General features: G+C 37.8%; 1 protein-coding gene across 1 annotated transcript in view; it reads right to left on the bottom strand.

The window, feature by feature from the left end:
* The window catches only part of LOC124777179 (zinc finger-containing ubiquitin peptidase 1-like), a 176,516-nt gene extending 153,275 nt beyond the window's left edge, over positions 1-23,241 (bottom strand). Inside the window, 7 exon segments of the mRNA XM_047252490.1 lie at positions 3,794-3,909; positions 20,066-20,186; positions 22,455-22,598; positions 22,600-22,819; positions 22,855-22,961; positions 22,963-23,082; positions 23,084-23,241. Of these exon segments, the coding sequence (XP_047108446.1) occupies positions 3,794-3,909; positions 20,066-20,186; positions 22,455-22,598; positions 22,600-22,819; positions 22,855-22,961; positions 22,963-23,082; positions 23,084-23,218 (963 nt within the window). The 5' untranslated portion in view covers positions 23,219-23,241.
* Between the last annotated feature and the right edge of the window lie 3,737 nt (positions 23,242-26,978).

Genomic DNA, 26,978 nt, shown 5'->3' on the forward strand with positions numbered 1-26,978 from the left:
CAGTGCAGAGAAGCTGTAGAAAACCTCTTGAGTCGTACAAGCCACCTTGAATGGCTTCTTTCACTGTGATGTTCTTAGAACTTCTTCCCAATGATCAGGTCCATAAACACTTTGATAATGTGAGATGACATTTCTCTCCTCCTGAGCAAAGTCTCTGTCACTAGGTAACATGCTATGTCCAGCCTGAGCAATGGTGTGCTTGATGTATCTGAAATGACCAGACTTTAACAGGTATAGCCAAAACACCACTAAGGTCCAATTCCTGTTTTGTCCGTCACAGTTGTCAGAAAACACAATCAAGTTTTCAGCTTTGGTGTCATTCTTTTCAAAATACATCTGTAAACAGCTTGCTATGTCATCTGATCCCCTTTTAGCTGTTGCTTCATCCCAGAGAAAAAAAAGTCCTCGGCTATCTGCACAAGAGTGGACACTGAAATTATAGCACCATATTTTACACTTATAAAACATTGGTCCAGTAGTCAGTTTAGGCGTGGGTAGTGTCTGTTGCAAATCGAACGAGTTTACTTGAACATTTTTGTCTCGTTTTGCTACTTTCATTGCTTCACGTATCGCAGATTGCCCAGCTTTTCAAAGGTGAATCTCCTGCATTATTTGCAATGAATGTATTTCAGCATCGTTTTTACAGTTGCTACATAAATTGAATAACACTGTTGACAAGTGTTCATTTAAGGGCTCTTGAAACTTATATTGAATTCCTTGGTAAATATTCATCGAAATTTTCTATAGAAACAGAACTTTTGCTTGCCGCATGACATTCCTCGACGTACTTCTCATAACAGAACTGCATGGAATATTCAATGCTTGAATACTCTCATGATGAATCTTTTTCTAGTGTATTGACTCCTATACTATGGAAGTTTGTCAATAAATGCTTTCACATCATTGATGACATACTTTGAATATTTTCTAGGATGACTGGTATGCTTACTTCTGCCATCAGAAGTAGGTGAAACGGCACCATTTTTCAATCGTTTCATGATATTCTCCACAGATCCTCTATTTTCCTGAAGACCATGTATGTTAAGAAATCCAGTTTTGGAAACAATGACATCCTTTCTGGCAGTTTTCACTGCATATGCAACTGTATGACTGCGTCTAGATATCTGCTGTTTAGTCTTTTTTCGGATAACAGTTTTTGACTGCAAACAACCTTGTGTGTAAGCATTTGAGCATCATAGCAATTCATTTCCCAGCAATTTCAGAATATTGTTTGTTTATCTACTTTATTGATAAGCTGGAAACATTTTTAGGGCATTTGCATGGCAGGCCTATCCTTTTTTCTTCAACAACAACACCCTCACCTCTGAACTCCGTATACTGCTTTCTTTCGTTCCTGGTTTTCTTCATTTGCTTTTGCACACTGCCATTTTTTAGCCTTTCTGTATGCTCAGTTGATCGTTAACCTGTTTAGTGTCTGCTTCATCATTGTCACTACTGCATGTATCTTTGGAGGAACATCTACCTCCAAGAAGCCTCTGAACCTACAAAAAAATCAAAGTCATAAGATTAACATCCTGCAAAGTTCTAAGAATACTGAAATGCCTAAGACTATACATCCACTGTAGTTTTCATTATGTAACATATACACTGACATTCTCCCACACACCTTCTCTAGAAAAATATCTTGGAAAAGATAAGCATGTGAAATAGAAAAACTACATAATAACAGATCCGTAACTTAATAATGATTGCTGTTAGAAGGCCAGGTATTAACATACAGCAACATGTATAGATACCATTATACTTCATAGAAAACTGATTTGGATTTCTTACTATGGCAAGTAAGCAGTGTTAAGGATGGCCCTTAACATTATGGGCATCACATTGTAAAATAAATTCATGTAAATAATGTTAAGGGACGCAACTTAACACTGTTTACTTGCAGAAATAAATATTCATATTTACCTGATTATCAACAACTCTGGAGGTGCTTTCATCTTCAGGAACATATTCAGGGCCTTCATCAGTGTCATAAGTATCCAGGCCATCTCAACACTTGCTCAAAAACTCACTGAAAAGCTTGTTTTTTGCACGAATATTGGACACTTCACTCTCACTTGCCGCCATATTATTTACTTGCACACGAATCAAAAAAGCTGGCAACAGTGAAAACCTGAAAGTTGGCATATTGGTGCCATCTATTGGTTTTTCGTGGAACTTTTTACTAACATGAATGAAACATGCAATCTCTGACATTCTACAATTAATATATCTGCTTCTCGCAGACTGTCCCTCACCAATGTTTACTGCCGAGCCCCTCATTTCATACATTGCTCCTACTCATAAACAACCAAATATAGATGTGCTACACATTTGCTGTGAGAAATACTTTGTAGACCACCAGCAGACATTAATTTCAAACCCCCTCCCCCAAGATTTCTGAAATTGTTATATCAATTCTTGTGGCTACAATGGTGCTTTTAGCAGTCTAGTAGGATTTTATATTGACTTGGTAGGACTATCCTTTATAATATATAATAGTATAACTGTAATAGTAAGTTATTACCTAACATCATATTACCCAACAGTCCTTACTATGCTATATGGAAACTCATCTACAAAAAAAGTAAGCAAATCTATTCTTTCAGGACTTTAAAAAAAATTTACAAAGTTGTCTGCGATACAGTACTGACACATTTTTCACAGCTTAACTTGCTGGCCATCTTTCCATTTGATTTTCATAAAGGACTTTCTACAAAGATAACCACATACACTCTCACAAATTAAATCTGGGTAAATCAAGCTGTCAGTGTATTCTGTGACCTTGCAAAGGAATTTGATTCCATGGAACAGAAAATTTTCCTAGAAAAACTAAAATTTTGTTGGTAGTAAATGATGGACATTCATAACAAAGAAGAAAATTGCACAACAGAAATATATTTAAACTCAAAATGAGGAGTCACACAAGGTTCAGTATAGGGTCCACTCCTACTCCTATTTTTCATAAATGACACTGTACTGACTGCTCAAAAACTGTAATGTTTGCTGATGACACAAGTATATGAAGCAAGGCCCCAAACTTAACCATATCAGACAAAGGCCAGACGAGCTGAAAAGATCTGTAACAGATTCACAGCAAATGTTTCAAATCTTAACTCATGAATAGACATATTTTGAAATTTCAGACAGATGAAAAGAAATTGCTGTTAGCAGCAATACACATTGATGATCATATGCTAGCTGCTGCAGAAGCAAAAAAAAAAACGTTTGTGATAATACAATGGACAGCTTAGGTCTATAAACCATTCAGAAACAAACTCAGAATTAACTAGTTTTTTTTTTAATTGCTAACAACTCATAAACCTATTATCCATTGGAGAAACATAAAACTGCGAATACTTGGTGATTAATACAACAATGAAACAACCACATACAAAATTCTGAGTCATCTGCAAATGTTGGCATTTAGCCTCCATTCCTCCACAGACTCTGAATCTCGTTTATCTAGCTGTATACTTTGAAATACACCTCCTACAAACTCATTTCTGAAGAACCTCTAAAATCAATGTTGACATCTGTGGCTTAAAAACACCAATGAAATCACTTTGTCCAGTTTTACTTTTCTACATAAGATATTTGGAGAAACTATGTATTGATTCATTTAACACTAAAAACTTAATAATAGACTTTCCTCAAACAGTAAAAATTCTACAGAAAAACTATTTTATGTACCAATGAAAATAAAAGTTTATTAAAAGACACACAATACTACAAAACACAATTATTCTGTTAACATGACTGAATATAATATTTAACAGTCTTAAAGCCTCACCCTTAACATTTCAAATTCTCGTTGCTCACGTAATCTGCGAACTTCTCTTTCCCGCTTCTCTATTTCTCGAGCCAACATCCGATCACAGGACATGTCTGGAGTAATAGGTGACAAACCTGGAACATTTTTATCATATATGTTTCAACAAACTTTTAAATCATCTTGAACCTACATAAATATGTGTAATGAATGAGAATTAAATCTGTAGGTTCAAAATTCCATAAAATAAAACAAATAAAATTAAAACGAGATTGTGCAAGCTTTTTACCCCAGTCATTTCCAAACTCTCAGACACAACACTATGTATGGAAAGACAATTAAAAAAATTTCTGTGTTACATTTGGTAGTTTTAAATATGTGGTAAAGATCATTTGCCATATAATCATCACAACTACTATACAGCCTTCACACTTGAGTGTACTTCTACATCATTAGTAAAGTTTTTAAGGTGCATTTTTAACAATACTTTTCTAATTTAACATTATTTGAATGGTTAATTATACACATATTTTTCATGGAATATTGCAAGTTAAAACTAAAAATGGAATCACTGCTATAGCATGAAACTAGAATAGCTGTATAAAAAGAATCATTCACTTGAGAAAACTATGAAATTAAAAACAGACATAATCTACTGGTTGACCATCGCTTACCTTCAGAAGACAAAATTCCAGTACTGCCAACAGACACCATTTTTTAAACAACAAAATAACAATAATAATAATAATAATAATAATAAATTAGATATAGGAACTATTTGCTTCTTTCTAAGGGACACGTTCCACAATGTTGGAAAGGAGGAACAGATAGCTAGGAGGCTGAGAATCTGGCCAGCCACAGACTACAGTGGGCATGCCAGCAGTAGTAGCATTCTCTGTTAATACACAGGATTTAGTTTAGTTTTTGTTCTCTCGTGCTTTTGCAAAGAAGTGTATTGTATCTATGCCCTTTAATGTGTTAACTAAAGTGTAATGACTTGTTCTAAATTTTTGCGTGAATTTTAGGGCAATTTAATTGTGGGAGCTGATTGTCTAATGCAGCTTCATGCCACCATAAGTGCTATTATTGTCAGATTCAGTTTGAATCTTGTAGCCTTCAAGTAGAGTGCTTGCGTAGTCAGTGTAACTGCAGATGGAGAGTGCAATGGATGTGGCAGGATCAGTAGCATTTTCTGTCCATACACAGTATTAGGTTTAGTTTTGTCCTCACATTATTCTGCAAAGAAGTGAATATTACTGTGTTGACTAGCGTATAACAACTTAAGTTTTTGTGTAACAATACTGAGTCACAGAAAGAATGTCAGAAAGTGAGTAGTTGCGTTTGTGTGTGTGTGTGTGTGTGTGTGTGTGTGTGTGTGTGTACGTACTTGTCTATTTCTGATGAAGGCCTAGTTGGCCAAAAGCTCACTATCTGACAGTCTTTTTGTTGTGCCAATCTGTGACTCAGAATCTCCACTATATGGTGAGTACCAGCTATCCTTTTCTAATATTGTTACATTCCATCCTTAAATTTCCATTGTTTGCATTTTTATGTACATTTTAGTGCTTTTGAATTGTGTGAGCTGACTCTGGACAGTAGAGTGTGTGTGTGTGTGTGTGTGTGTGTGTGTGTGTGTGTGTGTGTGTACTTGTCTATTTCCGATGAAGGCCTAGTTGGCCAAAAGCTCACTATCTGACAGTCTTTTTGTTGTGCCAATCTGTGACTCAGAATCTCCACTACATGGTGAGTACCAGCTATCCTTTTCTAATATTGTTACATTCCATCCTTAAATTTCCATTGTTTGAATTTTTATGTACATTTTAGTGCTTTTGAATTGTGTGAGCTGACTCTGGACAGTAGTAAAAACTAGAAATAGCTTAGCAGTACGAACGGGATTGCACCCAGTGACTCTTTGGGTTAGTGTAAGATTACTTGTGGTATACACAAAAAATTGTTTAAAGATGAAATCATGAATGGATACAGCGGAAACTAGCCACTATCTGTAAGCAACTAAAAGCAGTATTAGCCACTGTTGACAGGCTTCAGGCTGTTGCCTTGAGCTGCCACGGCATTGTGACACACAAGGCAAAAGCTTTTACGCCACTGGAGTCTATAGTTTTGCCTTGGATCCCAGATGTCGCACTGCCTTCCAAATCGCACATCTTGACTGGCCAGCACTTATCTGATGGATAAATGGAAAATGGTAGTGTGGTTGTGAATCTATATTGTTCTCTCTACCCTATCCTCAACCATGTTTCTAAATTCCTTCCAATATTTCCTTTTAGTTTCCTTCAGGACATGTTTCACATCATTCATTCTTTCCTATACTCCACCCCACCTTCTTCCATATGATATGATATCTATCTTTTCCAGGCTTCCTTCTTATACTTCACCACCTGCTTCACTTCCTCATTCTACAAACTTGTTCTTTTCTTCCTTGTATCTATTACTACTGCCACATAGGTCTTCTACCGACAGTAGTAATACTGACTTCAGCCTAATCCACATGAATTACTATCCTCATTCGTTCTATTTTGGAGCCTTGTTGTCACTGACTCCGCATACATATTTTTTTCTTGTTCCTTCTGAAATTTCTTCACTTTAATTGACTTTAATTTCTTGGTTTTAGATTTAGCTGGTTTCCAGAACTTAAGTGTCCATCCCCATCATCTGCAGCAAATTTTGCTCCTCGTATAACCTTCACATCAATGATGTCATTCAGTATATGCTGGGTACATAAAAAGTAATTGATAATGATTTTGGCATTTCTACCTTCTGTTTCATAGATAATTTTGCACACTTGATTTTTCAGGGAAAAAGGAGTTACCGAGTAACAGTTGATTTTCCATGCAGAATTCTATAAGATACCTGCCACCATCATTTTGGGTTTTCTCTCTGCCATGACTGCCCATATTTCCATGTGTACTCTTTTGTCCTGACCTGCTCTACTACTGAAATTTCATCCAGTTAGTACTGGACAGCCTTTGACTAGATTTTTGCCCAGAGTCCACTGTAGTCATGCATAGAAATCTTCTTGACCTAACAATGAAAAATACAGGATGGAAAAATGACAATATTACGCAGACAAATTGCTACTCACCATATAGCAGAGATGTTGAGCTGCAGACAGGCACACACAACTACTGTGTCTGGCTGCTAAAGTCTCATTCTAGGCAGCCAGAGACAGCAGTCATGCGTGTGTGAACAGCATTTGTGTGTGTGTGTGTGTGTGTGTGTGTGTGTGTGTGTGTGTGTGTGTGTGTGTGTGTGTATTTCAGAAGAAGGCCTTGTGGCTGAAAGCTTACATGTTTAGTAGCTACATGGTGAGTAGCAATCTACCTTTTTCGTAATATTGTCATTCTTCTTGATCTAGTATATTAGAATCTTCAGTTGGTGCGTACACCTGAACGTACGACTCTTCCATTTCCAAGTCAAAATCATCAGCTGTTATTCTTGAACTGACTAGTTCCCATACACTCACTTTCATTTCAAGCAGCTCCCTGATAATTATACCTACTCCTGCTTTTGCTCAACTACATATTGCAGACCCAGAGTACCTTGAAATATAGTAGCCCTCCAGCATTCTTCTCATTCCACTACCTCTGCTTTTCACCTCACATACTCCAAGAATCTCTAGTTTATGGTCCTTCACTCCCTGAAAAAGTACTACCTCTTTACCATCAATCATCTTTATATTCCATGATCCAAATCTTGTCCATTTCAAAACCAGTCGTCATCATACAGATCTCTCCAGCCAGAGGCTAATACTATTTCTCTGAATCACTTTTACCTCCACATTGGTGATTAGCCCATTCTTGAGTAGTTTGTCAGGTCACCTCCTGTGACGAAGCAAGCTGGAATAATTTTAATTACCCTCTTGTTTTGTCATCTGCCTCCTTAAAATTCATTTTTTTCATTTTGACTTAATTAACATTAACATACATGAGTATAAGCTGTATTTTCATAAAACAGAAACATTGGCCCTCAGTTTTAAATTAAATAACACCAGACCTAATTTTGTGATTAGTTTTATGTATGTATTTGATTTTCTAATTTATTTTGACTATTCCTAGTTAGTATCTTCCATTATAGGGAGAAATCAGTAACTGATTCGTAACTTAAATTCTATTGTTGACATATAAACAAATAAAAGTTCTGCAATACTTGTAAACATTTCGAAGACGAAACGCAAGTAATCTTAAAGTATCTATTTAACTCTATTCAAAAACATGGTAGCAAAACCAGCTATTAATTAATTCCAAAGTAATTAACAGTTTTGTCTAAGGTATTGTTTACATAACTATATTTGTTAATATCATAATTTAAACAAATAATTCGGCTTAGCCCTTGTAGTAGAAGAAACTGTTAAAAAGATGGAATTTTTCGATGTATTCAGTTAATTTAATGAGTTAAGTTTTAATTGCAATTTCTGTAAATTTAACTTCGAACAATGTGTAGTTTCAGTACCGATTATTGTGATTACCGGTACATATAAGGGCCCGAATTTTGGTCATGAGACAGTCAGTCCATGGCCAAGTTTCAGATGAGTAACCTGTGCAGGTTAGAACAAAAACAGTGCTTCAATTTAACTATGAAATAAGTGTTAAACAGTTAGGCCATGTGTAGAAACCAATGACAGTGACTGCTCCATATGTACCTGATTATTCTTCAAGAAGTAGGGACTTTGTGGTTATGTTTTTACTGCTCGTAGATGTTCAACAGGAAACTATTGTAGCAGTATGTGGAGTTTCGCCTGCAAACTATTAATGAGGCTTAACGCAAGTTAAACAATAGTGCACTGGCCATATAACTGTATTATTGGGGGGTCGTTAACAGTGAAATTAAAGTACTGTGAAATGCAACTGTGCATCTGTCGGCTGCGTTATTTAAAGTAGTCAGTGTCGGAACCCACAAACCCCATTTTTCAGTCAGTGTAGCAACGCAGTCCCCCTCAGGAGACACCGCCTTAACAAAACACTGTCCATGTGGGCGAGGGGGTTTGTGTGATCCAATGAAGTGGAGGGCTATGCCGGCGGTGGTGTAACTACCAGCAGGGCCTCCCAAGCCGGACAGGTCTCCATAGAGGATCCAGACAAAGTGTGTCTCACAAAGTCCCATCCAGTGTCCTGTCCTGTCTTGTCCTATCCTATTCTGTTCTGTCCCATCCTATACACTCCCTTTCTTTCCTTTCCCTCCTTGTGATTGTGTGGCAGCAGACACAGTCCCCTAATGTGGACAGCAGAAGTTCCTTGTAAATCAGGACAACATTGATGCACATAGGCCTTACTGCGAAGGGATGGATAGCGTTCTGTAGTCGTGGTGAAGACAAGCTATCTAAGGGGTAAGGCCCTGAAATAAAACCTTGGCAGGTATCCAGGCCATGAGGTGGCAGCCCCACCACGACACTCGGGGGCTGTGGGCTGATAACCCGCACCACCAAAAAAATACACATCACAGAAACTAAAAGGAGAAACAGCCGGACGGATCTTAAGGATATGACCTTTGGCCTGAAAAGGAAAACCCATATAGGTTTTTGGAATGTAAGGACATTGAGAGAGGCAGGGAGGCTAAGACAGGTTGAAAAAGAGATGGAGAACTATCGACTAGATATATTGGGACTAAGTGAAGTGAGGTGGTCAGAATCTGGGGAATTCCAAACACAAAATGGTGGACTGTTGCTGTATGCGGGTCAGACAGGTGAGGACGCGATGCATAGGAATGGTGTAGGGCTCTTACTATCTAAAAGCAGCAAGAAGAGCTTACTGGAGTGGAAACCAGTCTCAGAACGGATAATAACCGTAGGCTTTAAAACAAATGTGCGATATGTCACCGTAATTCAATGCTATGCACCTACTGAAACAGCTAAAGGAGAATTAAAAGATGCATTTTATACAGAACTTAACGGAGTCCTTAGACAAACAAATTCTAGGGACATAAAAATTTGAATGGGTGACTTGAACGCAAAAGTTGGTTCAGAAAATGAAGGGCTTGAGCATATCATGGGCATGCATGGAATGGGGATCAGGAATGTAAATGGTGAAATGTTGATAGATACATGCGCTGAACAAGACTTTGTCATTGGAGGCACATTGTTTCCACATCGTAACTGCCATAAGATAACGTGGGTTTCTCCAGACCATGTTACCGAAAATCAAATAGACTACATAGTCGTAAGCCACAAGTTCCGACACTCTTTGTTAGATGTCAGAAATAGAAGAGGGGCAGACACTGGAAGTGACCACCATCTAGTTTTGGCGGGATTCAGACTGAAGATAGTGGCAAATAGAACCAAGCTCAATCACAGGTGCAAGAAAATAGATGTGGCAAGATTAAAAGACCAACAGATCAAAGAAACATTTGCACTTGAACTACAAAACAGATTCCAGGTCCTCTCTGAAGAAAACTTTATGGAAGAGGGAATTGAAACAGGCTGGCAAAAAATCAAAGATAGTTATTTAGATGTGGGAGAAAAAATCTTAGGATTTAAGGCACATCAAAGGAAGGAATGGATCTCAGATGCTACGTGGAATGAAATCAGCCACAGGAAAGAACTAAAACTTAAGTTAAATTTTTGTAAGACAAGAGCGCAGAAGAGCGAAACGCATAAGGAATACATGGAGGCGAACAAAAAAGTGAAAACACTGCTACGTCGAGATAAAAGGAAATGGATAGATGAGCAAGCAAAATTAGCAGAAGAGGCAGCAAGACAAGGAAATATGAAAGAGCTCTACAATACTAGCAAACGGTTGTCAATGAAGAACTTCAGACATGAAGGAACAGTTAAGAACAAGGATGGGGTGATGATTACAACTCAACAGGCACAGCTACAGAGATGGGAGGAGCACTTTAAGAAACTGTTAAATTGTGAAGACAACCAAGAGGAACAAGTAAGAGATGTTCCAGAGGAAGTAGAAGAAGATCAAGATATAAATTTGCAGTGCCCCACAATGGACGAAATTAGGATTGCCTTGAAAACACTAAAAAATACAAAGGCTCCAGGCCTAGACAACAGAGCACCGGAGCTCTTAAAAGCTGATATTGAAAATACTGTTAAAATGTTCCATCCTTTGCTGAAGCATATTTGGCTTGAAAAGAAATCTCCAAAGGAGTGGAAAAATGGTTTGGTGGTAAAGTTCCCAAAGAAGGGAAATTTGTCAGACTGTAACAACTGGCGTGGTATTACATTGTTGTCGGTGCCCAGTAAGGTCCTCACCAGAATTATTTTAAACAGAATTAAAGAATCCCTTGAAAAGCGACTGCGTAAAGAACAGGCCGGTTTTAGGGCACAATGCAGTTGTGTTGATCTTATTAACACTCTTAGGATCATTTTAGAGCAAAGCAAAGAATTCCAAGCAACCATGTACCTGGCATTCATTGATTTTCAAAAGGCCTTCGATTCTGTGAAACATAAAGTGCTCTGGCAGGTGTTGCGGAAGTATGGCATACCACAGAAGATCTTAAACATCATAAAAGATCTATATGATGGCTACAAATGCTGCATACTCCACAAGGGAAATATGACAGAGTCCATAAAAGTAACAACTGGAGTCCATCAGGGTTGCATTTTGTCACCAACACTTTTTCTACTCATTCTAGACTCTGTTATGAGAAGAGTCACAGCAGACAGGAGACGAGGAATCCAGTGGGGGGCCCATGAACGTCTGGAGGATTTGGATTTTGCAGACGACATAGTTTTATTAGCTCCAAGGCTGACTGATATGCAAGCTAAATTAAACTTGCTGAAAGAAGAGGCAGAGACTGCTGGCCTCAAGATAAATATAGGCAAAACAAAGGAAATGGGAGTAAATTCAGGGAACATGGAGGTGCCATTGTTAATAGGTGAGCAGCGGGTGGAGACTGTCAACTCATTCCTGTATCTGGGTAGTATAGTGGCGGAAGATGGTGGAGCTGGAGATGACGTGAAAAGCTGCATTAAAAAGGCAAATTCTGCCTTCATACAATTGTATCCAATACGGAAAAATAGAAATATCACGTACAAAACAAAAATCCGTATTTTTAATACAAATGTGAAGGCTGTCCTTCTGTACGCCAGTGAAAGCTGGAAAATGGATAAAATGATAACATCCCAGTTACAAAGCTTCACAAATAGATGTCTTCGACGCATCATGAATATCTGGTGGCCAGAAAAAATATGTAATGAGGAGCTCTGGAGAATAACAAACCAGATACCTATAGAAGACTAGATACGAGAGAGAAAGTGGGGCTGGTTGGGGCACACCTTGAGAAAACCAGATGGAGCCATCGAGAAAAAAGCATTGGAATGGAATCCCCAGGGAACAAGGAAGAGAGGAAGACCAAGGGGCACATGGAAGAGGACAGTGGAAGGGGAAGTAAAAAGAGTTGGCAAGACCTAGGCAGAATTGAGGCAAATGGCCAAAGACCGAGACGGATGGCGAGCTCTCCTGGATGCCCTATGCCCCCATAGGGGCCAAAGGAATTAAGTCAAGTAAGTAAGTCATGTAGCAACGCAGTACGCTGACCACCGAGGACAACAACCAACAAACGAGGAACTAAAAAGCAGGAGGGATCGTTTCACATGGTACCATTGCAGGTGAGGATTATTGTACATAAAAACAGTAAAACAAGGACTCGTTAACTTTGAAAACTGAAATCAAGAGCAGTTTACTGTGCAATGGTGCAATCGCAAATCAATGCTGGGGTTTCATAACAATGAAGGTGCAACAGTCAGTCAACGAGCAGGTTCTAAGGAAGCAACCACTGAGCACAGGAGCAGCCAGTCAGCATGCAGGTGGACACAGCTGACAGGAGGTGAACAAGATGACTCGCCGAGAGAATTACAATGAGCAGCAGACGATGAACCAAGAGGGCAACCACAGCAGTAGCAGCAGCAGCAGAATGAATGAGAATAAGGTAATCTCATAGCAAAGCGATTTTGTATTAAGTCATACATAATGAGTGACCTTAACGAACAAGACAGTGTTACAGAGGACAAAGCTGTAGAGGTTAAGTTGTTACATGAACAGGAGGATGTAAGTGTGACTGGTTCTGCAGACGGTGACGATTCTAAATCAAACATGAATGTAACTTTGACAGATGGGGACAAAGGTCCTATTATAAAGAGCGAAATGGACAAAAACAGTACTGAAGTGTATGAGGTCGTTAAGGTTAAGGAAGAGGAACCTAGTAGCAAAAGTCAGCAAGGAAAAAAGTTCATGGCAGACGAAAATTGGGGAGAAATGTTAAGGCAAATTATGAGTAATATCCGTAGCATGAAAGAAGACATTAGTAGTATGATGAAGACATTAGTAGTGTGAAAAAAAAAAGACATTAGCAGGGTGGGAAAAAAAGCTGATAGCATTAGAACTGACATGGTTAGCTTAAAGGATGAACTGAAGAAAGAAATTAAAAAGGAGATTAAGCTAGTCAGCTCTAATATTTCAGAATTAAATATAAAATTAACATCGAGTAGTAAATGTGTAGAAGAGAGAGAGAGAAACTTTGTGATGGCCATAGTAAGAAGGTGGAGGTTTTCAAGAAACAATGTGCTGGAAGTAGAGTTAAACTTGAGAACCAAATCGATCACATTAGAAATGATTTAGAGACAGGGGTAAAAACCAAGTGTGCAGTAGTGGTAAAGGAAAAACCGGTAAAAGTAGGTCAAAATGTAGATTCAAAATTGAGAGAAATAGAGAAAAAAGTGGAAGATATACCAAATCTAGAGCATAGCATGGGTGAAAGTATGTGAGAGTCTGACTGTAGTCAGATGACAGCAGTGACGAATCCAGTAGTGATGAGAATGGGGTATTTGAATCTATAATTAATAACGAAGGCAATGTGTTAACTAAAGAAAGGATTAAAGAGGATTTGTTGTACGAACAAGATCACACGGTAAGTAAAAAGGAAGTGTGTCAACCTGTAAGAACAGCAAGTGTACTAGGTATACATGTTTCGTGTTTATTGGAAAGTGGTAGTGATTTGAATGGCATGTCCCAAGCATTTTTTGAACCAGTTAAGAACACAGATGGTATCGTAGTAATGCATGTTTCTAGAATAAAAATTATTGGTGCTACTGGTAAGCTATCACCGAGTGTGACACGAGAGGTACTATTAGATGTAGAATTGGCAGGACAGCCGTTGAAATACAATTTGTTGGTGATTCAAAATCTCAGCATTGAGGTAACATTTGGAACTAATTCCTTGTACAATTAACAAGTAGGGGTTCAACATTCTCTGTTGAACTCATCATGCAGCAATAATGCTTACCCCAGCTGTCTGTCTCATTTTCATGTTTCCTGAGACAGCCAAACTCTTCTCCTATCCTATCTGCCGTTTATAAGTGAGTCAGAACCATTCTATCTTCTACTTTCATTGTACTTTTGTATAGTAGCATACTTTAGTATAGAAATATTTCAGAAAAGTTTTATTCAATGTAATATATATATTACGTTAAAATGAAAGGCGTCAGCATGTGTGGAGGATAATTAACATCTGCAGTAATCATCAGCTCATGGGTGCAGCAGCAGAGACAATGTGCAGTATAAACCATCTTAAACACTAAATCTTCATATTAATTGTTGTACAATAGAAGTATTTGTGTTCAGTGCAGTCAGTACATGTGAGATAACTATCTATCTGTGTCACGGTACAGCCTTTTCTAACACTAAGGAACTACAACTTTAAACATAGTTGCCTGGAGTGATGTGTGATGAATGTATTAGCAAGACTTGTATGTATATTGCCCTTCAGGCTAGAATGTCAAGCAAATAATAGTTTTTCTAAGTGGAAATTTTGTCTGACTGGTAATGAAAGTTAAGTTTGCCTTAGCATATGGCTCTGTTACTGTGGAGTGTTTTTCAGTAGAGTCAACTTTGCATTAGATAAGCAGAGCAGGTGTTTTTTTATTAGTTAATGAACCAATAATGGAATAATAAAATAATGAATAATGTTAGGGTCTTAATGGTTAGGCAGCCTGTCTCTGCAGTACGGATATTTTTTGAGAATGCAATCCACCAGTTAACAAGGTATGAAATGTAAGTGAAATAATGGAGCTAACAGACGTGATCAAGTAATGAAATAGATGAAAGTATACAAATGAACGTGGTGTAACTGCAATGATGATCTATTTTTGAACTAGGCAACCTTGGGTACTGTGCACATTGTGCAATTTATGACACTGCAGCTGGAAATGAGAGTTTAACAGAAAGAGCAATTTTTACAAGTCATATAATGCTGCATCACTGGACTTATATGTTACCTGAAAACTGCTTTTTGTGTTCTGAGGATGGGCTTGAGGTGGTAATAATGTAATGAAGAACAAGAAGTTTGCTGATTAACTGATAACTGTGGTGCTAGACTGATGTGAATATTTCTGACAGGTCAAATATTTGGTAACATTTAGTGATTTTGTGAGGATTTAATTTTCTGGTTGAATGAGAGCACTGCTCAGAGTTGAGTGGAGAAAAACTGCAATGATTTGGTACAACATCCATCCCCCTCATCTTGATTTGAATAGTAATTAAGTTAAGTAATGGTGACTATTCTTTCTTCATAACGTACTGATTAGCAAAATCTATGCTACTGCACTTCTTGAGTTTTTACTAGACGTAATGTACATATTTTAGACACCAAGGTGCTATTTTGCAAATGGTAAGAAACTAAAATCTTTCAAGTTCAAGCAGTCTTAGTCAGTTACAGCTTAGAGTAATATATTGTTGTGTAATGTGTACTTGGTTTTAAATGTTTGCTACTCCACACCTTTCATACTATAGTCAAATTTAGTGCTAATTATTGTAATGTTATGAAAACTATGTAATGCATTTATTTATGATGTATGGACTACCATTTTTTGTGTGACACATTTTTTCTTTGACTTAAGTTAGACGTAAAAATAAGTGTACTAAAGGAGGATATTTTGTCTAATTTTTTCACATGCTGTAGCTGAGGAGAACCACCTCCAAGGGAACAGATCACAGTGCATTTCCTAACTGCCACTTGAACCTGTTGAAGACGTGGACAGCTTGGTGAGAAATTGTGTTAAAGATCATCAAAAATGTGAAAGTGCTTCTTAAACTCATTGCAACCCATTAGGATTTATTCTGTTTAGAGAACTTGTACAACGTGATATGTATCTTAAATGTAATCTTCGCTGAACAAAAAAAAGGACATCACTTATGATGAAGATGCATAAATTTTGTTAAATGTATAAATTGTGTATATTTTTAGTGTGTACAATGATCTGTACATAATTATTTTTCATGGGGATTTTCTTATAGCCAGTTCACATAAGTTAGAATTTGAAAAACATATTTCCTGTAGTTTTCGATAGGATTACTTACGTAATAATTTTTGTGTGTGTACATTGTTAAACCCAATTTCTGGTGTCACTTGTGGCCATTGAATTGCCCATTTAGCTATTAGCAATATCTATCTGGTCAATCCAATGAGGGGATGATGTGACGAAGCAAGTTGGGATAATTTTAATTACCCTCTTGTTTTCTCATCTGCCTCCTTAAGATTTTGACTTAATTAACATTAACATACATGAGTATAAGCTGTATTTTCATAAAACAGAAACATTGGCCCTCAGTTTTAAAGTAAATAACACCAGACCTAATTTTGTGCTTGTTTTTTTTTTTTGTATGTAATTGATTTTCTAATTTATTTTGACTATTCCTAGTTAGTATCTTTCATAATAGAGAGAAATCAGTAATTGATTCGTAACTTAAATTCTATTGTTGACATATAAACAAATAAAAGTTCTGCAATACTTGTAAACATTTGGAAGATGAAACACAAGTAAACTTAAAGTATCTATTTAACTCTATTCAAAAACATGGTAGCAAAACCAGCTATTAATTAATTCCAAAGTAATTAACAGTTTTGTCTAAGGTATTGTTTCCATAACTATATTTGTTAATATCATAATTTAAACAAATAATTTGGCTTAGCCCTTGTAGTAGAAGAAACTGTTATAAAGATGGAATTTTTCGATGTATTCAGTTAATTTAATGAGTTAAGTTTTAATTGCAATTTCTGTAAATTTAATTTCGAACAACGTGTAGTTTCAGTACCAATTATTGTGATTACATATAAGGGCCTAAATTTTGGTCATGAGACAGTTAGTCCATTGGCCAAGTTCCAGATGAGTAACCTGTGCAGGTTAGAACAACAACAGTGCTTCAATTTAACTGTGAAATAAATGTTAAACAGTTAGGCCATGAGTAGAAACCAATGACAGTGACTGCTCCATATGTACCCGATTATTCTTCAAGAAGTGGGGACTTTGTGGTTATGTTTTTACTGCTTGTAGATGTTCAACAGGAAACTATTGTAGCAGTATGTGGAGTTTCACCTGCAAACTATTAATGAAGCTTATCGCAAGTTAAACAATAGTGCACTGGCCATATAACTGTATTATTGGGGGTTTGTTAACAGTGAAATTAAAGTACTGTGAAATGCAACTGTGCATCTGTCGGCTGCGTCATTTAAAGTATTCAGTGTCATAATCCACAAACACCATGTTTCAGCCAGTGTAGCAATGCAGTACACCGACCACCGAGGACAACAATCAACAAACGAAGAACAATCAACAAACGAAGAAGCAGGAGGGACCGCTGCACTTCCCATGGCCTTTTTGGCCATCACATCCCAGGTATTCGGGGTGTGGGCAATGCATTTCCTCTGTATCCATTTAGGTATGATTTTTCATCAATTATTCAGTGGGTGGTGGTAGTTGTTCCCCAGTGGACAGCAGGATTGTCACATTCCTTTGCCCAAAGATGTGCATTAATGAGCATATATTTGATGAATTTTATATTTAAATGATGTGGGTATTTGAACTGAACAAAAGGGGGGGGCGGGGGGGGGGGGGGGGGGGGGGGAGAGACTAGAGTGAAATTGGAAGAAGTGTTCCAGTTATTACCATCTTCCAATGCTACCGAGGGAACCACATGGCTTGCCATGAAAATTGTCTCAACTTTAGTACATTCAAGTTTCTGGGAAAACTTTGAAGTTGATTTTCTCCAGCATTCTTGAGAGTTTCATGCAACTGCTTTGGGAAATTGATATTTGAATTTTGTACTTCACATACCATAAATGTAAAAAAATTTAAAAATGCAGTTGCCGGGTGTGACCTACACAAAGGACATACTAGGGACGCTGGAAGTCTGTAACTGGTTCCCAGGAAACAGAATACCCCTCTATCTTACAAATACTAGCATTATACAATTCTAGTCAAATAAATATGAGTTACAGATTCCAAAAGCAGAGACCAATGGGCATAGACTGAATGAGGTTCCATGTGTGAAGTTGCTAGATATCTAGATGGCTAATAATATTAAGAGATACCAGCACATGGATAACTTAAGATAAAATCTGTTCTGCCCGCTTTGGACTTGGAAATCTATCATAATATGTTGACCTGTAGACAGGACTCTTGGCACACCTTTGCTCAATAATATGCAATTACATAGTTTTCTGAGGCAACAAAGCTAATGTTTAAAAATTATTTATTCTGCAGGAGTGTATAGTAAAAATATAATGTAAAACTGATTACCAGACATCTTGCAGAAACCTCTTCAGGGGACTTGATAGTCTTGTACTTACGTTCTAATACACTTATTGCCTAATGGTTTTGTGATTCATAAGAGTGAATTTTGAATGAACTGTGAAATTCACAGCCACAATATTACAAGTAAGATAATTTCTGTGTAGGTGATTCATGCCCACCTAGGGCCCACAATAGAGTTTTACATTCAGGTGCCAAAGTTTGGAAAGGTTGCCAGCAGACATCACACAGATAATTTGAAATCCCCAGAAATTAAAAGATAAAGTAAAAGAACATCCCTGCTGCTATTCCTATAATTAATAAGTATATCTGGACTTGGGGATACAAATTTTGAGTAACACTAATTTTTATAATAACTCTCCACCACGAGCACCACGAGCAACACAGACATGTGCGATCAGCTCTTTCCAGACAATTCCACGTCTTACTAATTATTGCCTTTGTTTGCACGTCGCAAGTCACGATTTTTCTATAAAATACTTTCCAATTGTTCTGTAACACCATAAGCTGCCACATTAATGTCAAATCTTTTTCTGTTGCTCTGCAACATCAGAGATCGCTATTTTCCTGTCTGAAACTACAGGAGTTGCGTCTTACATGTTCTCCAGTCTCTCTCACATACTAACATGTATACCTTATCATGGCAGCAATTTCGTATCCGTATTCCAAGCTTGTGTTTGTGTGTGGAACCTTGCTTTAAGACATGCAATACTCAGAATATTTATCAACATGTTTATTCCGCTTTTATACTGTGGAACCTGCATTATTTACATTAAATGGCAATTAAAAATCAATTCTAAAGTAAGTTTTTTGTTTTCTGTTACATTCCTATGATTTTATCCTTACAACTATTCTGATCATCAAGTAAAACTGCCCTACGATTTTGTATGGAAAAAGAAAAAAAAATCTGCAAATTGTCCATAGTTAGAGTGTTAAACAGGTTTTTGGCTTTTCTCAGTATATAGACAGGAACATGGTCTCTGGTGAGTAGTACAAAGTAGCGGCTAAAAGCAGCACACGAATGGTGGAAGAGGAGGATCAGTGGCCTTTCAACCTCCCCCCCCCCCCCCCCCCAAAGTAGCTGCTTTTCTCCTAACACAGATATATAAAGTAATCTACAAATAATTCCCATAGTTATCAGAATGACGAGATCTGCAGTGGCTCTTTCTATCTGATAATGTATAACTTGACTCGTTCCACTTCCCGAAGTCTCTCCTTCACGGTGGGATTCATTGAACATGATGTGTGAATTAAACAAATAAAAGAACATATATGGCACTAGAGTAAGTTTTGGAATAATGGTTTGTGCCAAGGTATGCACTATGTGACATGTAAAGAGGTTTCAAAAGGTTCTACAAAACTACTGCAAAATCTGTCTGGCACAAAAAGCAACACAACTGAAATGAAAACACTTTCGTATAAAGCAGGCTTATCTTAGAAAATTCATAGCCTTGGTAGAGATACTGGTTTTAACTTCTGTTACAGAGTACGAATTCACCTGACACAACACTCTAACCAGAGACTTTACAATTTACCTTTCTACCTTCACCAGCCATACAAGAAAGAATGAATTCAATCAAAAGTTTGAGATTCTGTTAGGAGATATGTGTGTCTATTGCCATGCGATACTGTGTAGTTAGGACTATTTTATGTCACATAAATTAGTCTATTAGCAGCTATTTACGTAGCATGCTGATTAAAAACTCAGGTATACATTAAAAAAACTGCACATTTCTTGGACCTACCCTTATTATTAAAATGTTCTTCAATATGGGCTACCATCTCCTGATTGCTCTTGAAGTTAGTCATACAGCATACAGGACAGCTATCACTCCAGTTCTCCACACTATTTACAGGCTGCTGTGGCTGAAAAATAGTGGTCCAAGATTGAGAAAAAATACATTTACAGTTCAAAACATACTTCAATTTTAGTGGTAAAGTTAATCAGATGAATGTACTGTTAACAGAGCCTTCATCCAATAACTTACAACAGGTTTTAAATTACTTATTAAGTGTAATACCACATATTACCTTGCCAAACAATACACAGCCTATATTTGTACAGAGAGAAATCAGTTTCAAAAAAATAACATTTTTTTTTTTTGTTTATTACACAATTGGGTGGGTGGGTGGGGGGGGGACCCAAAAATATTCTAAATCAAACTGTTGTGCATGCACACTTTGTAATTATATGTTCTACCGCTAGGTGGGTGTTGGTTTGGGGCCTCACCACATCACTCAGTAAGCTGGCGTTAGTCAGAGTTACGTGGTTTGTTTGAGAGCTATTTCAACCCGCTGACAACAAATAACATGGCCGATGTAAAGGAGCAAAGAGTTGGTGCTACAAGTACAATCCACAATCAAAGCAGCAAATGGACAAAACAAATGTCACCACAACCCAAGAAAAGCACTTCATTGTCCACAAGGAGTTGGTTCTCCAGGGGAAAACAGTAAACCAATATTTTATCTGGATGTGTGACAAAAGCGGCCGGAAATGTTGGAGAAACGGGAGCTGTTTGCTCTGCAATGACAATGTTCCAACCAGCTCCAATGGTCTTGACAGTTCATGGCAAAAATTAACATGGTGCTTGTGCCTCATCCATCCTACTCATCGTATCTGGCTCCAGCTGAACTTTTTTTTTCTTTTTCATTCCACCGAGGAAGTAAACACTCAAAGGAAAGCAATTCAGTGATATGGATGACGTCAAAGAAAACATGCTATGAACAGTAGATCCTGCCTCAAGAGTTCCAGAATTGTTTTTCAGCAGAGATAGAAATATTTGGACAAGTGCATTAATGTACATGAACAATGCTTTTGAAGGGGCTAAAGCATGGTGAATGTAGAGTTCAATAAAAATGCAAAACAAGAAAAATTTTTTGGGTCCCCCCCCCCTCATATATGTTTCAATGTCCTACTGCTACTGAGCCTAAATGGGCAATGCAAGAGGTCTTACTTGAAATGAGTGAGAGTAAAAATTGTATAAAACCTTAACATGTGGCATTATTTTTGCCATAGTCTATGTGCACTGGGAAATCAAGAACAATCTACATACAGACGTCCAGAACTTGGATCCCTGCCTTGGTCCTTTTAAGGCAACCATTCGCTGCTCTATTGTTTTAGTTGAGGAACATACGGCCAACATCTAAATGGGAAAAAAAATCTGTCTGGTGTTGCTGCTGGTACAATCACTGCTGTACTTTTCATAAAATGGCATTGATTATCAGTTTTTAATGTTTGTCAATATTTTGCAGTGCCTGGGAATAGAAATAATATTGTTCTCTTACTTGAACAGCAAGAATGAGATTTTTTGCCATATAACATATAATCTTATACAGGCTAATAGCTGCTACTGAGTTAGTGTGGAGCTATGACCAGAGGCAGCCATACCTGTGGGGTGCAAAGGATACACTGCAGAGGGGCAACAAAGGCTGAGCTCATGATATCTCTCTCTCTCTCTTTCTTTCTTTCTTTCTTTCTTTATCTCCCCCCCCTCCCCCCTTTAATACTACCTAGTTAATAATCTAATTTTAACCGTCAGCCAGCTATGCATAGGAAGTGCACCCTAGTCCCCTGATAGGCCAGGGCTGTCTATGGCTATGACATACTCCATCTAAAAATGTAACACAGCATTTACACATTCAATAGTATAGTTTTAGAGAAGTCTAATCATTCAAATACTGCTCATTTAAAGACTCAGAAAAACTAAATATTACATCAGAAACACTATATCATGAATCAAACTTTTATTGGCAGCAGTCTAAGCGTGCCCTGAACCAGCTGAGTATTGCTGTTCATCACTTACAACCTAATTTCATGCAGTGATATAAAGATGTAGGACTGCATCTCTGTACTGAAGCTGAAGAGCACAATCATCTCAAAATGAAAGTTATATATTTATTAAAACACACCATGTATGAATGTTAAGTTAGGTCCCATACCAAGGTTTCCTGAAGCTTGTTGTAAAATAGCATTTGATATCTCTGATATATTTAAAACAGAAAACAAACTCATTCAAAAAGCAACAAAAGGAGCCACTGATTTTCAGACTGTATAAAGAACTTATAGTACACAACAATAAACACAAAATTCAATGAAGACATCAAAAAGACAAATTCCTTTGTTTAAGTACATACCTTTGCAGGGCTAAGAATGTCTTTATGTTCAATGTTTACATGCAGTTCTAAATCTGGACTGTTTTGAAATGTTCGTACACAAAGTGGACAACTGTACACAGATTCCTCCAATCCAGGTGGCGTTGCCGGTGGGAATGATGGGCCTCGTCAGATCAAAATGTTGCCTGTTGATATGTTCTTCAAGCTGCAGAGGATCCAAACTGGTGTAAGAACACATGGGGCACTGTTGTGGTTGGACGGACTTTTTACAAGCAGGGATTGGACCAGGTGAAGCACTTGCTCGTAGATCTAAAGCTAACTGTGAACGCAAGGGAGACCGGAGCCAGCAAACTGAGCTGCTGGATGCCACTGTGCAAGTGCTGTGACTTGGATCAGGGGTCTGTACTCCTTCCTGCACCACCAGTAATTATTATTGTTATTATTGTTGTTGTTAATGTTATTTTCCCAGCAGCTACTGGCACTATCAGTACCTGGTTCAGGATAAAGTTCCCAAGGCAAAGGTCTTGAAGGAACACAAGAGTCCATCCCTACCATCAATATCTTCATCATCAATGAATGCAAGCAATTCTTGTTCAGGGGTTAAATAGTCCAAATGAGCACTATTTACATGCATTAACAACTGTTCTGCAGGACACTTCACCCAGATCACAAAAAGGACACGAAACAGCACCTTCTAAATGGTACACCACCATATGTGAACGCATCTCCTCTTCGTTTAATCCTTCAACTCCACATATTTCACAAGAATAAGTCATTTCCGGCATCTTGAAGCCATCACCACGTTCTAACTATGTACAGACCTGAAGAAATAATGAAGCCACCATTACACAGAGCAAGATACATGAATTCTGCAAAATTAATACATTCTAAAGCAAAAAACAGGCATGAATACTATTAAAAAAATAAAAAATAAAAACAACATAAATTCTATAACTCTACAACAGCTGCTTTTAAACTGTGATCTGCAGACTCTTGCTATTCACTGAATCTGATATCATTCATCAACTAAATTAAAGAATTCGAGACTGATTTGTCTGTTAGTCAGAAAATGCATCTTTAGTGATACTACAGTAACATTCAGGAAATGTTTTAGTCAGAAATGACTTTTACTTTCTACCAGAGTAGGCACTGAAGTAAGCACTGGCAACAAGCCAAAACTGTATGAAAGACTGGGATTCAAATATCCGTCTTTTGCAGGTAGTGTGTTGTTAACAGCAGCATCTGAGTGGATAACACAGCAAATGGTAGCACACAGCCAATCAAGCACAGATATTTGAGTTCGAGTCCTAATGCAGCACCCGAGTTTTAACTTGTTGCAAAATCTTATAAATGTTTATAATTTCACATCAATTACTAACACGTATACATGCTCTTCCTTCTGAGACTGAGAAACATAATGTAGCAGCTATGTCATTGTATTTCAAGCCCAGCTATTTCCTACGATATTACCCATGGTTAAACAGTTGCTTATAATAAAAATGCCAAGGTGTGTATTTATTCCAGACTTCTATTAATTACTTTCATTCTCCTCCTTCTCTCTGTGCACCTCCTCCACCTTCTCTCTCTGCCTACCTCCTCTACATCCTCCCCCCAATCTCTGTTGATCCCTCCCCCCTCTCCCTGCTCATCTCCTCCTCCCTGCTTTCCTTCTCTTTCCTGTCTCTGCCCATCTCCCCCCTTCCCTTTCTCTTTCCATCTCCCTCATCCTTCTTCTGCCCATCTCCTCCTCCTCTCCCCACCTTCTCTACAATCTCTTCCTCCTCTATCCGTGTCCACCTTCTCCTTCCACCTCTCTGTCTGTCCATCTCCACTACCTCCCCATCTCTCTCCACATTATCACCCCCAGCCCAATTGAAGGTTGGTAGTTCTTACTCCACTGTATTTCTTTCCATACTGTAATGAATATGTGTACCAAACTCGACTGAAATTATTCCAGGGGTTTAGGATGAGCCTACTATCTATGGCTTTGTCCATATATGCACATGTTCAAATATATTTCACATGTATTCGACATATTTCACCTATATCTCTAGCAAATTTCATGCTGCAGTTTCATTTTCATGCAACATGCTAGTTTTGATGTCATATCTCCTGAACTGTGTGTTGTACAATTAATATTTCTGTAGGCACATATTGAGTGACGTATGTGAATACTATCTGTGAAATTGTTGTGGAAAGAGTTTAATAGCTAAGAAGTAATAAACTTAAACATCACACAAGGTGCAGAAGTTCTTCACACATTTCAATGTTTATGACATCATATTTTGTGAACTATGTTTTGTACAATGACATAATTTTGCGGGTACATTAAGTGGTATATGCACATACTGTCTGCAACATGTAACACACACACACACACACACACAAACTTTCACAGTCATACATATTATAAGTCACACATTACCAAACATAAAAAGAGAGAAGAAATGGTATTAGCAAGGTAGAAAATTGCAATTAGATATATTTGAATGTGTGCCTCTAAATTTCTGAGGTGACGATATTCCTGTATCCCAACATAAGGCCATCTCAGCAACCTGTAACTTGCACATAATAAATAACCTGTAAGATGAAAGCATTACAACACATAAAAATGAAAAATATGAACATTTACATACTCATATTACGAGGGTAAGCACAAAAGTAAGGTCTCCTATTTTTTTATAAGTACAGAACTCTGTTTGTGTGGCAGTTAGTCAGACTGTTATGAAGAGTGCTTCACATGCTGTGTGTAAACATGCGCATGCCGCACTGAGGCACTCAGTCTTGGCTTGGCAGCCATTTAGAATGGAGCTCCCCTTGGATGTTACCGCCAAGTGTGAATTGCGCGCAGTTATTCAGTTTTTGAATGCAAAGGGCACTACACCGATTGAAATCCATCGCCAATTGACTGAAGTGTATGTTGAGTCGTGCGTGGATGTCAGAAATGTTCATAAGTGGTGTAGAGAGTTTGCAGCTGGTTAGAACGAGATTCACGACAAACAAAAGAGCGGGAGACTGTCAATTTCTGAGGAGACAGTGTTGAAGGTTGAGCAAAGCATGCATGAAGATCAGCGGATCACCCTGGATGATCTCTGCATGTTGGTTCCTGAAGTTTCCCGAAGCACCACCCACAGAATTTTAATGGAAACATTGAACTACCGGAAGGTGTGCGCAATATGCGTGCCACGCATGCTGACTGAGGACCACATGCAGCAATGAGTTGATGCTTCCCGTGCATTTCTTTGCCGCCTTGCAGCCAAACAGGACAGCTTTCTGGACCAAGTAACAATCATGCCAGTGCGGCATCCTTCTTTGTCAACGCCGCGGAAATTCAAACAAACACAGTCTGTTGGTAAAGTCATGACAACCATTTTTTGGGATTGGAAAGGGGTATTGTTGGTTGACTTTATGCTCACTGGGATCACAATTAACACTAACAGATACTGTGAGACTCTGAAAAAACTCAAACGGGCAATTTAGAACCGGAGAAGAGGAATGTTGAGCAAGGGCATACACATTCTCCATGACAATGCTCGCCCACACATCACTCGGCAAACCATTGCTCTCCTGCAACAGCTTCAGTGAAACATAATCAGCCACCCATCCTGTAGTCTTGACTTGGCACCAAGTGACTATCACCTGTTCCCCAAGTTAAAAGAACATTTGGCCAGAAAGGGATTCAGTTCTGACGACGAAGTGAAAGAAGAGGTCCATAACTTTATGAATAGCATGGCGGCGAGCTGGTATGACATGAGCATACAAAAACTGCCACAGTGTCTACAAAAATGCATCGACAGAAATGGTGATTATATCGAAAAATAGCTAAATATTCAAGCTGTAAACTGATGTAAACCATTGTAGAAATAAACAGGTCTATGTACTTATAAAAAAATAAGTGACCTTACTTTTGGGGTTACCTTCATATATGATGAAAAAGTACGCTGCCTGTAATATTTTCACGACCAAACCTTTGAAGTGATTTCGGTGAAATTTGGTACAGAGATAGATTGAATATTAAAGAAGAATATATGCTACCTCAGAAAGTGTGTGGTAAAAGATATCTATTGATTTGAACAATATTATGTAAAATTAGTGAAAAATCTTTACTCTATGGAAAAACTATTTACTCTTTGACTTTTCAACTTTATCATACTTTTGAAAGTGCTTTTATTGTTTGTCAACACAACGAATACAGTGCTATACAATTCTCAAATGTTTTAATTCATACCTCCATACTAATAACATTAAACATGAAAGTAACTATGTCTGTTACATTTTCACGACAAAACCACTGAACCAATTTTGTTGAAATTAAGTACGGTCATAGCTTGAAACTTGAGGAAGAAAATAGGCTTCTTTAAGACTACAAAGGACCCCTAAGAGTGTCAACTAAAGAATGGAAAACAGTTCTTTATGTAAGTGAAAATAAATGATGTCAAAAAATTATTACAGTTGTTGCATAATGTAAATGATATATAATGTACACCTACTTCAGTAGAACAATGCATAGATTCATGCTTCTCCCTATGCCCCTCTGCACGCATC

Source organism: Schistocerca piceifrons, chromosome 2 (assembly GCF_021461385.2).
Source record: "Schistocerca piceifrons isolate TAMUIC-IGC-003096 chromosome 2, iqSchPice1.1, whole genome shotgun sequence".
NCBI lineage: Eukaryota > Metazoa > Arthropoda > Insecta > Orthoptera > Acrididae > Schistocerca > Schistocerca piceifrons.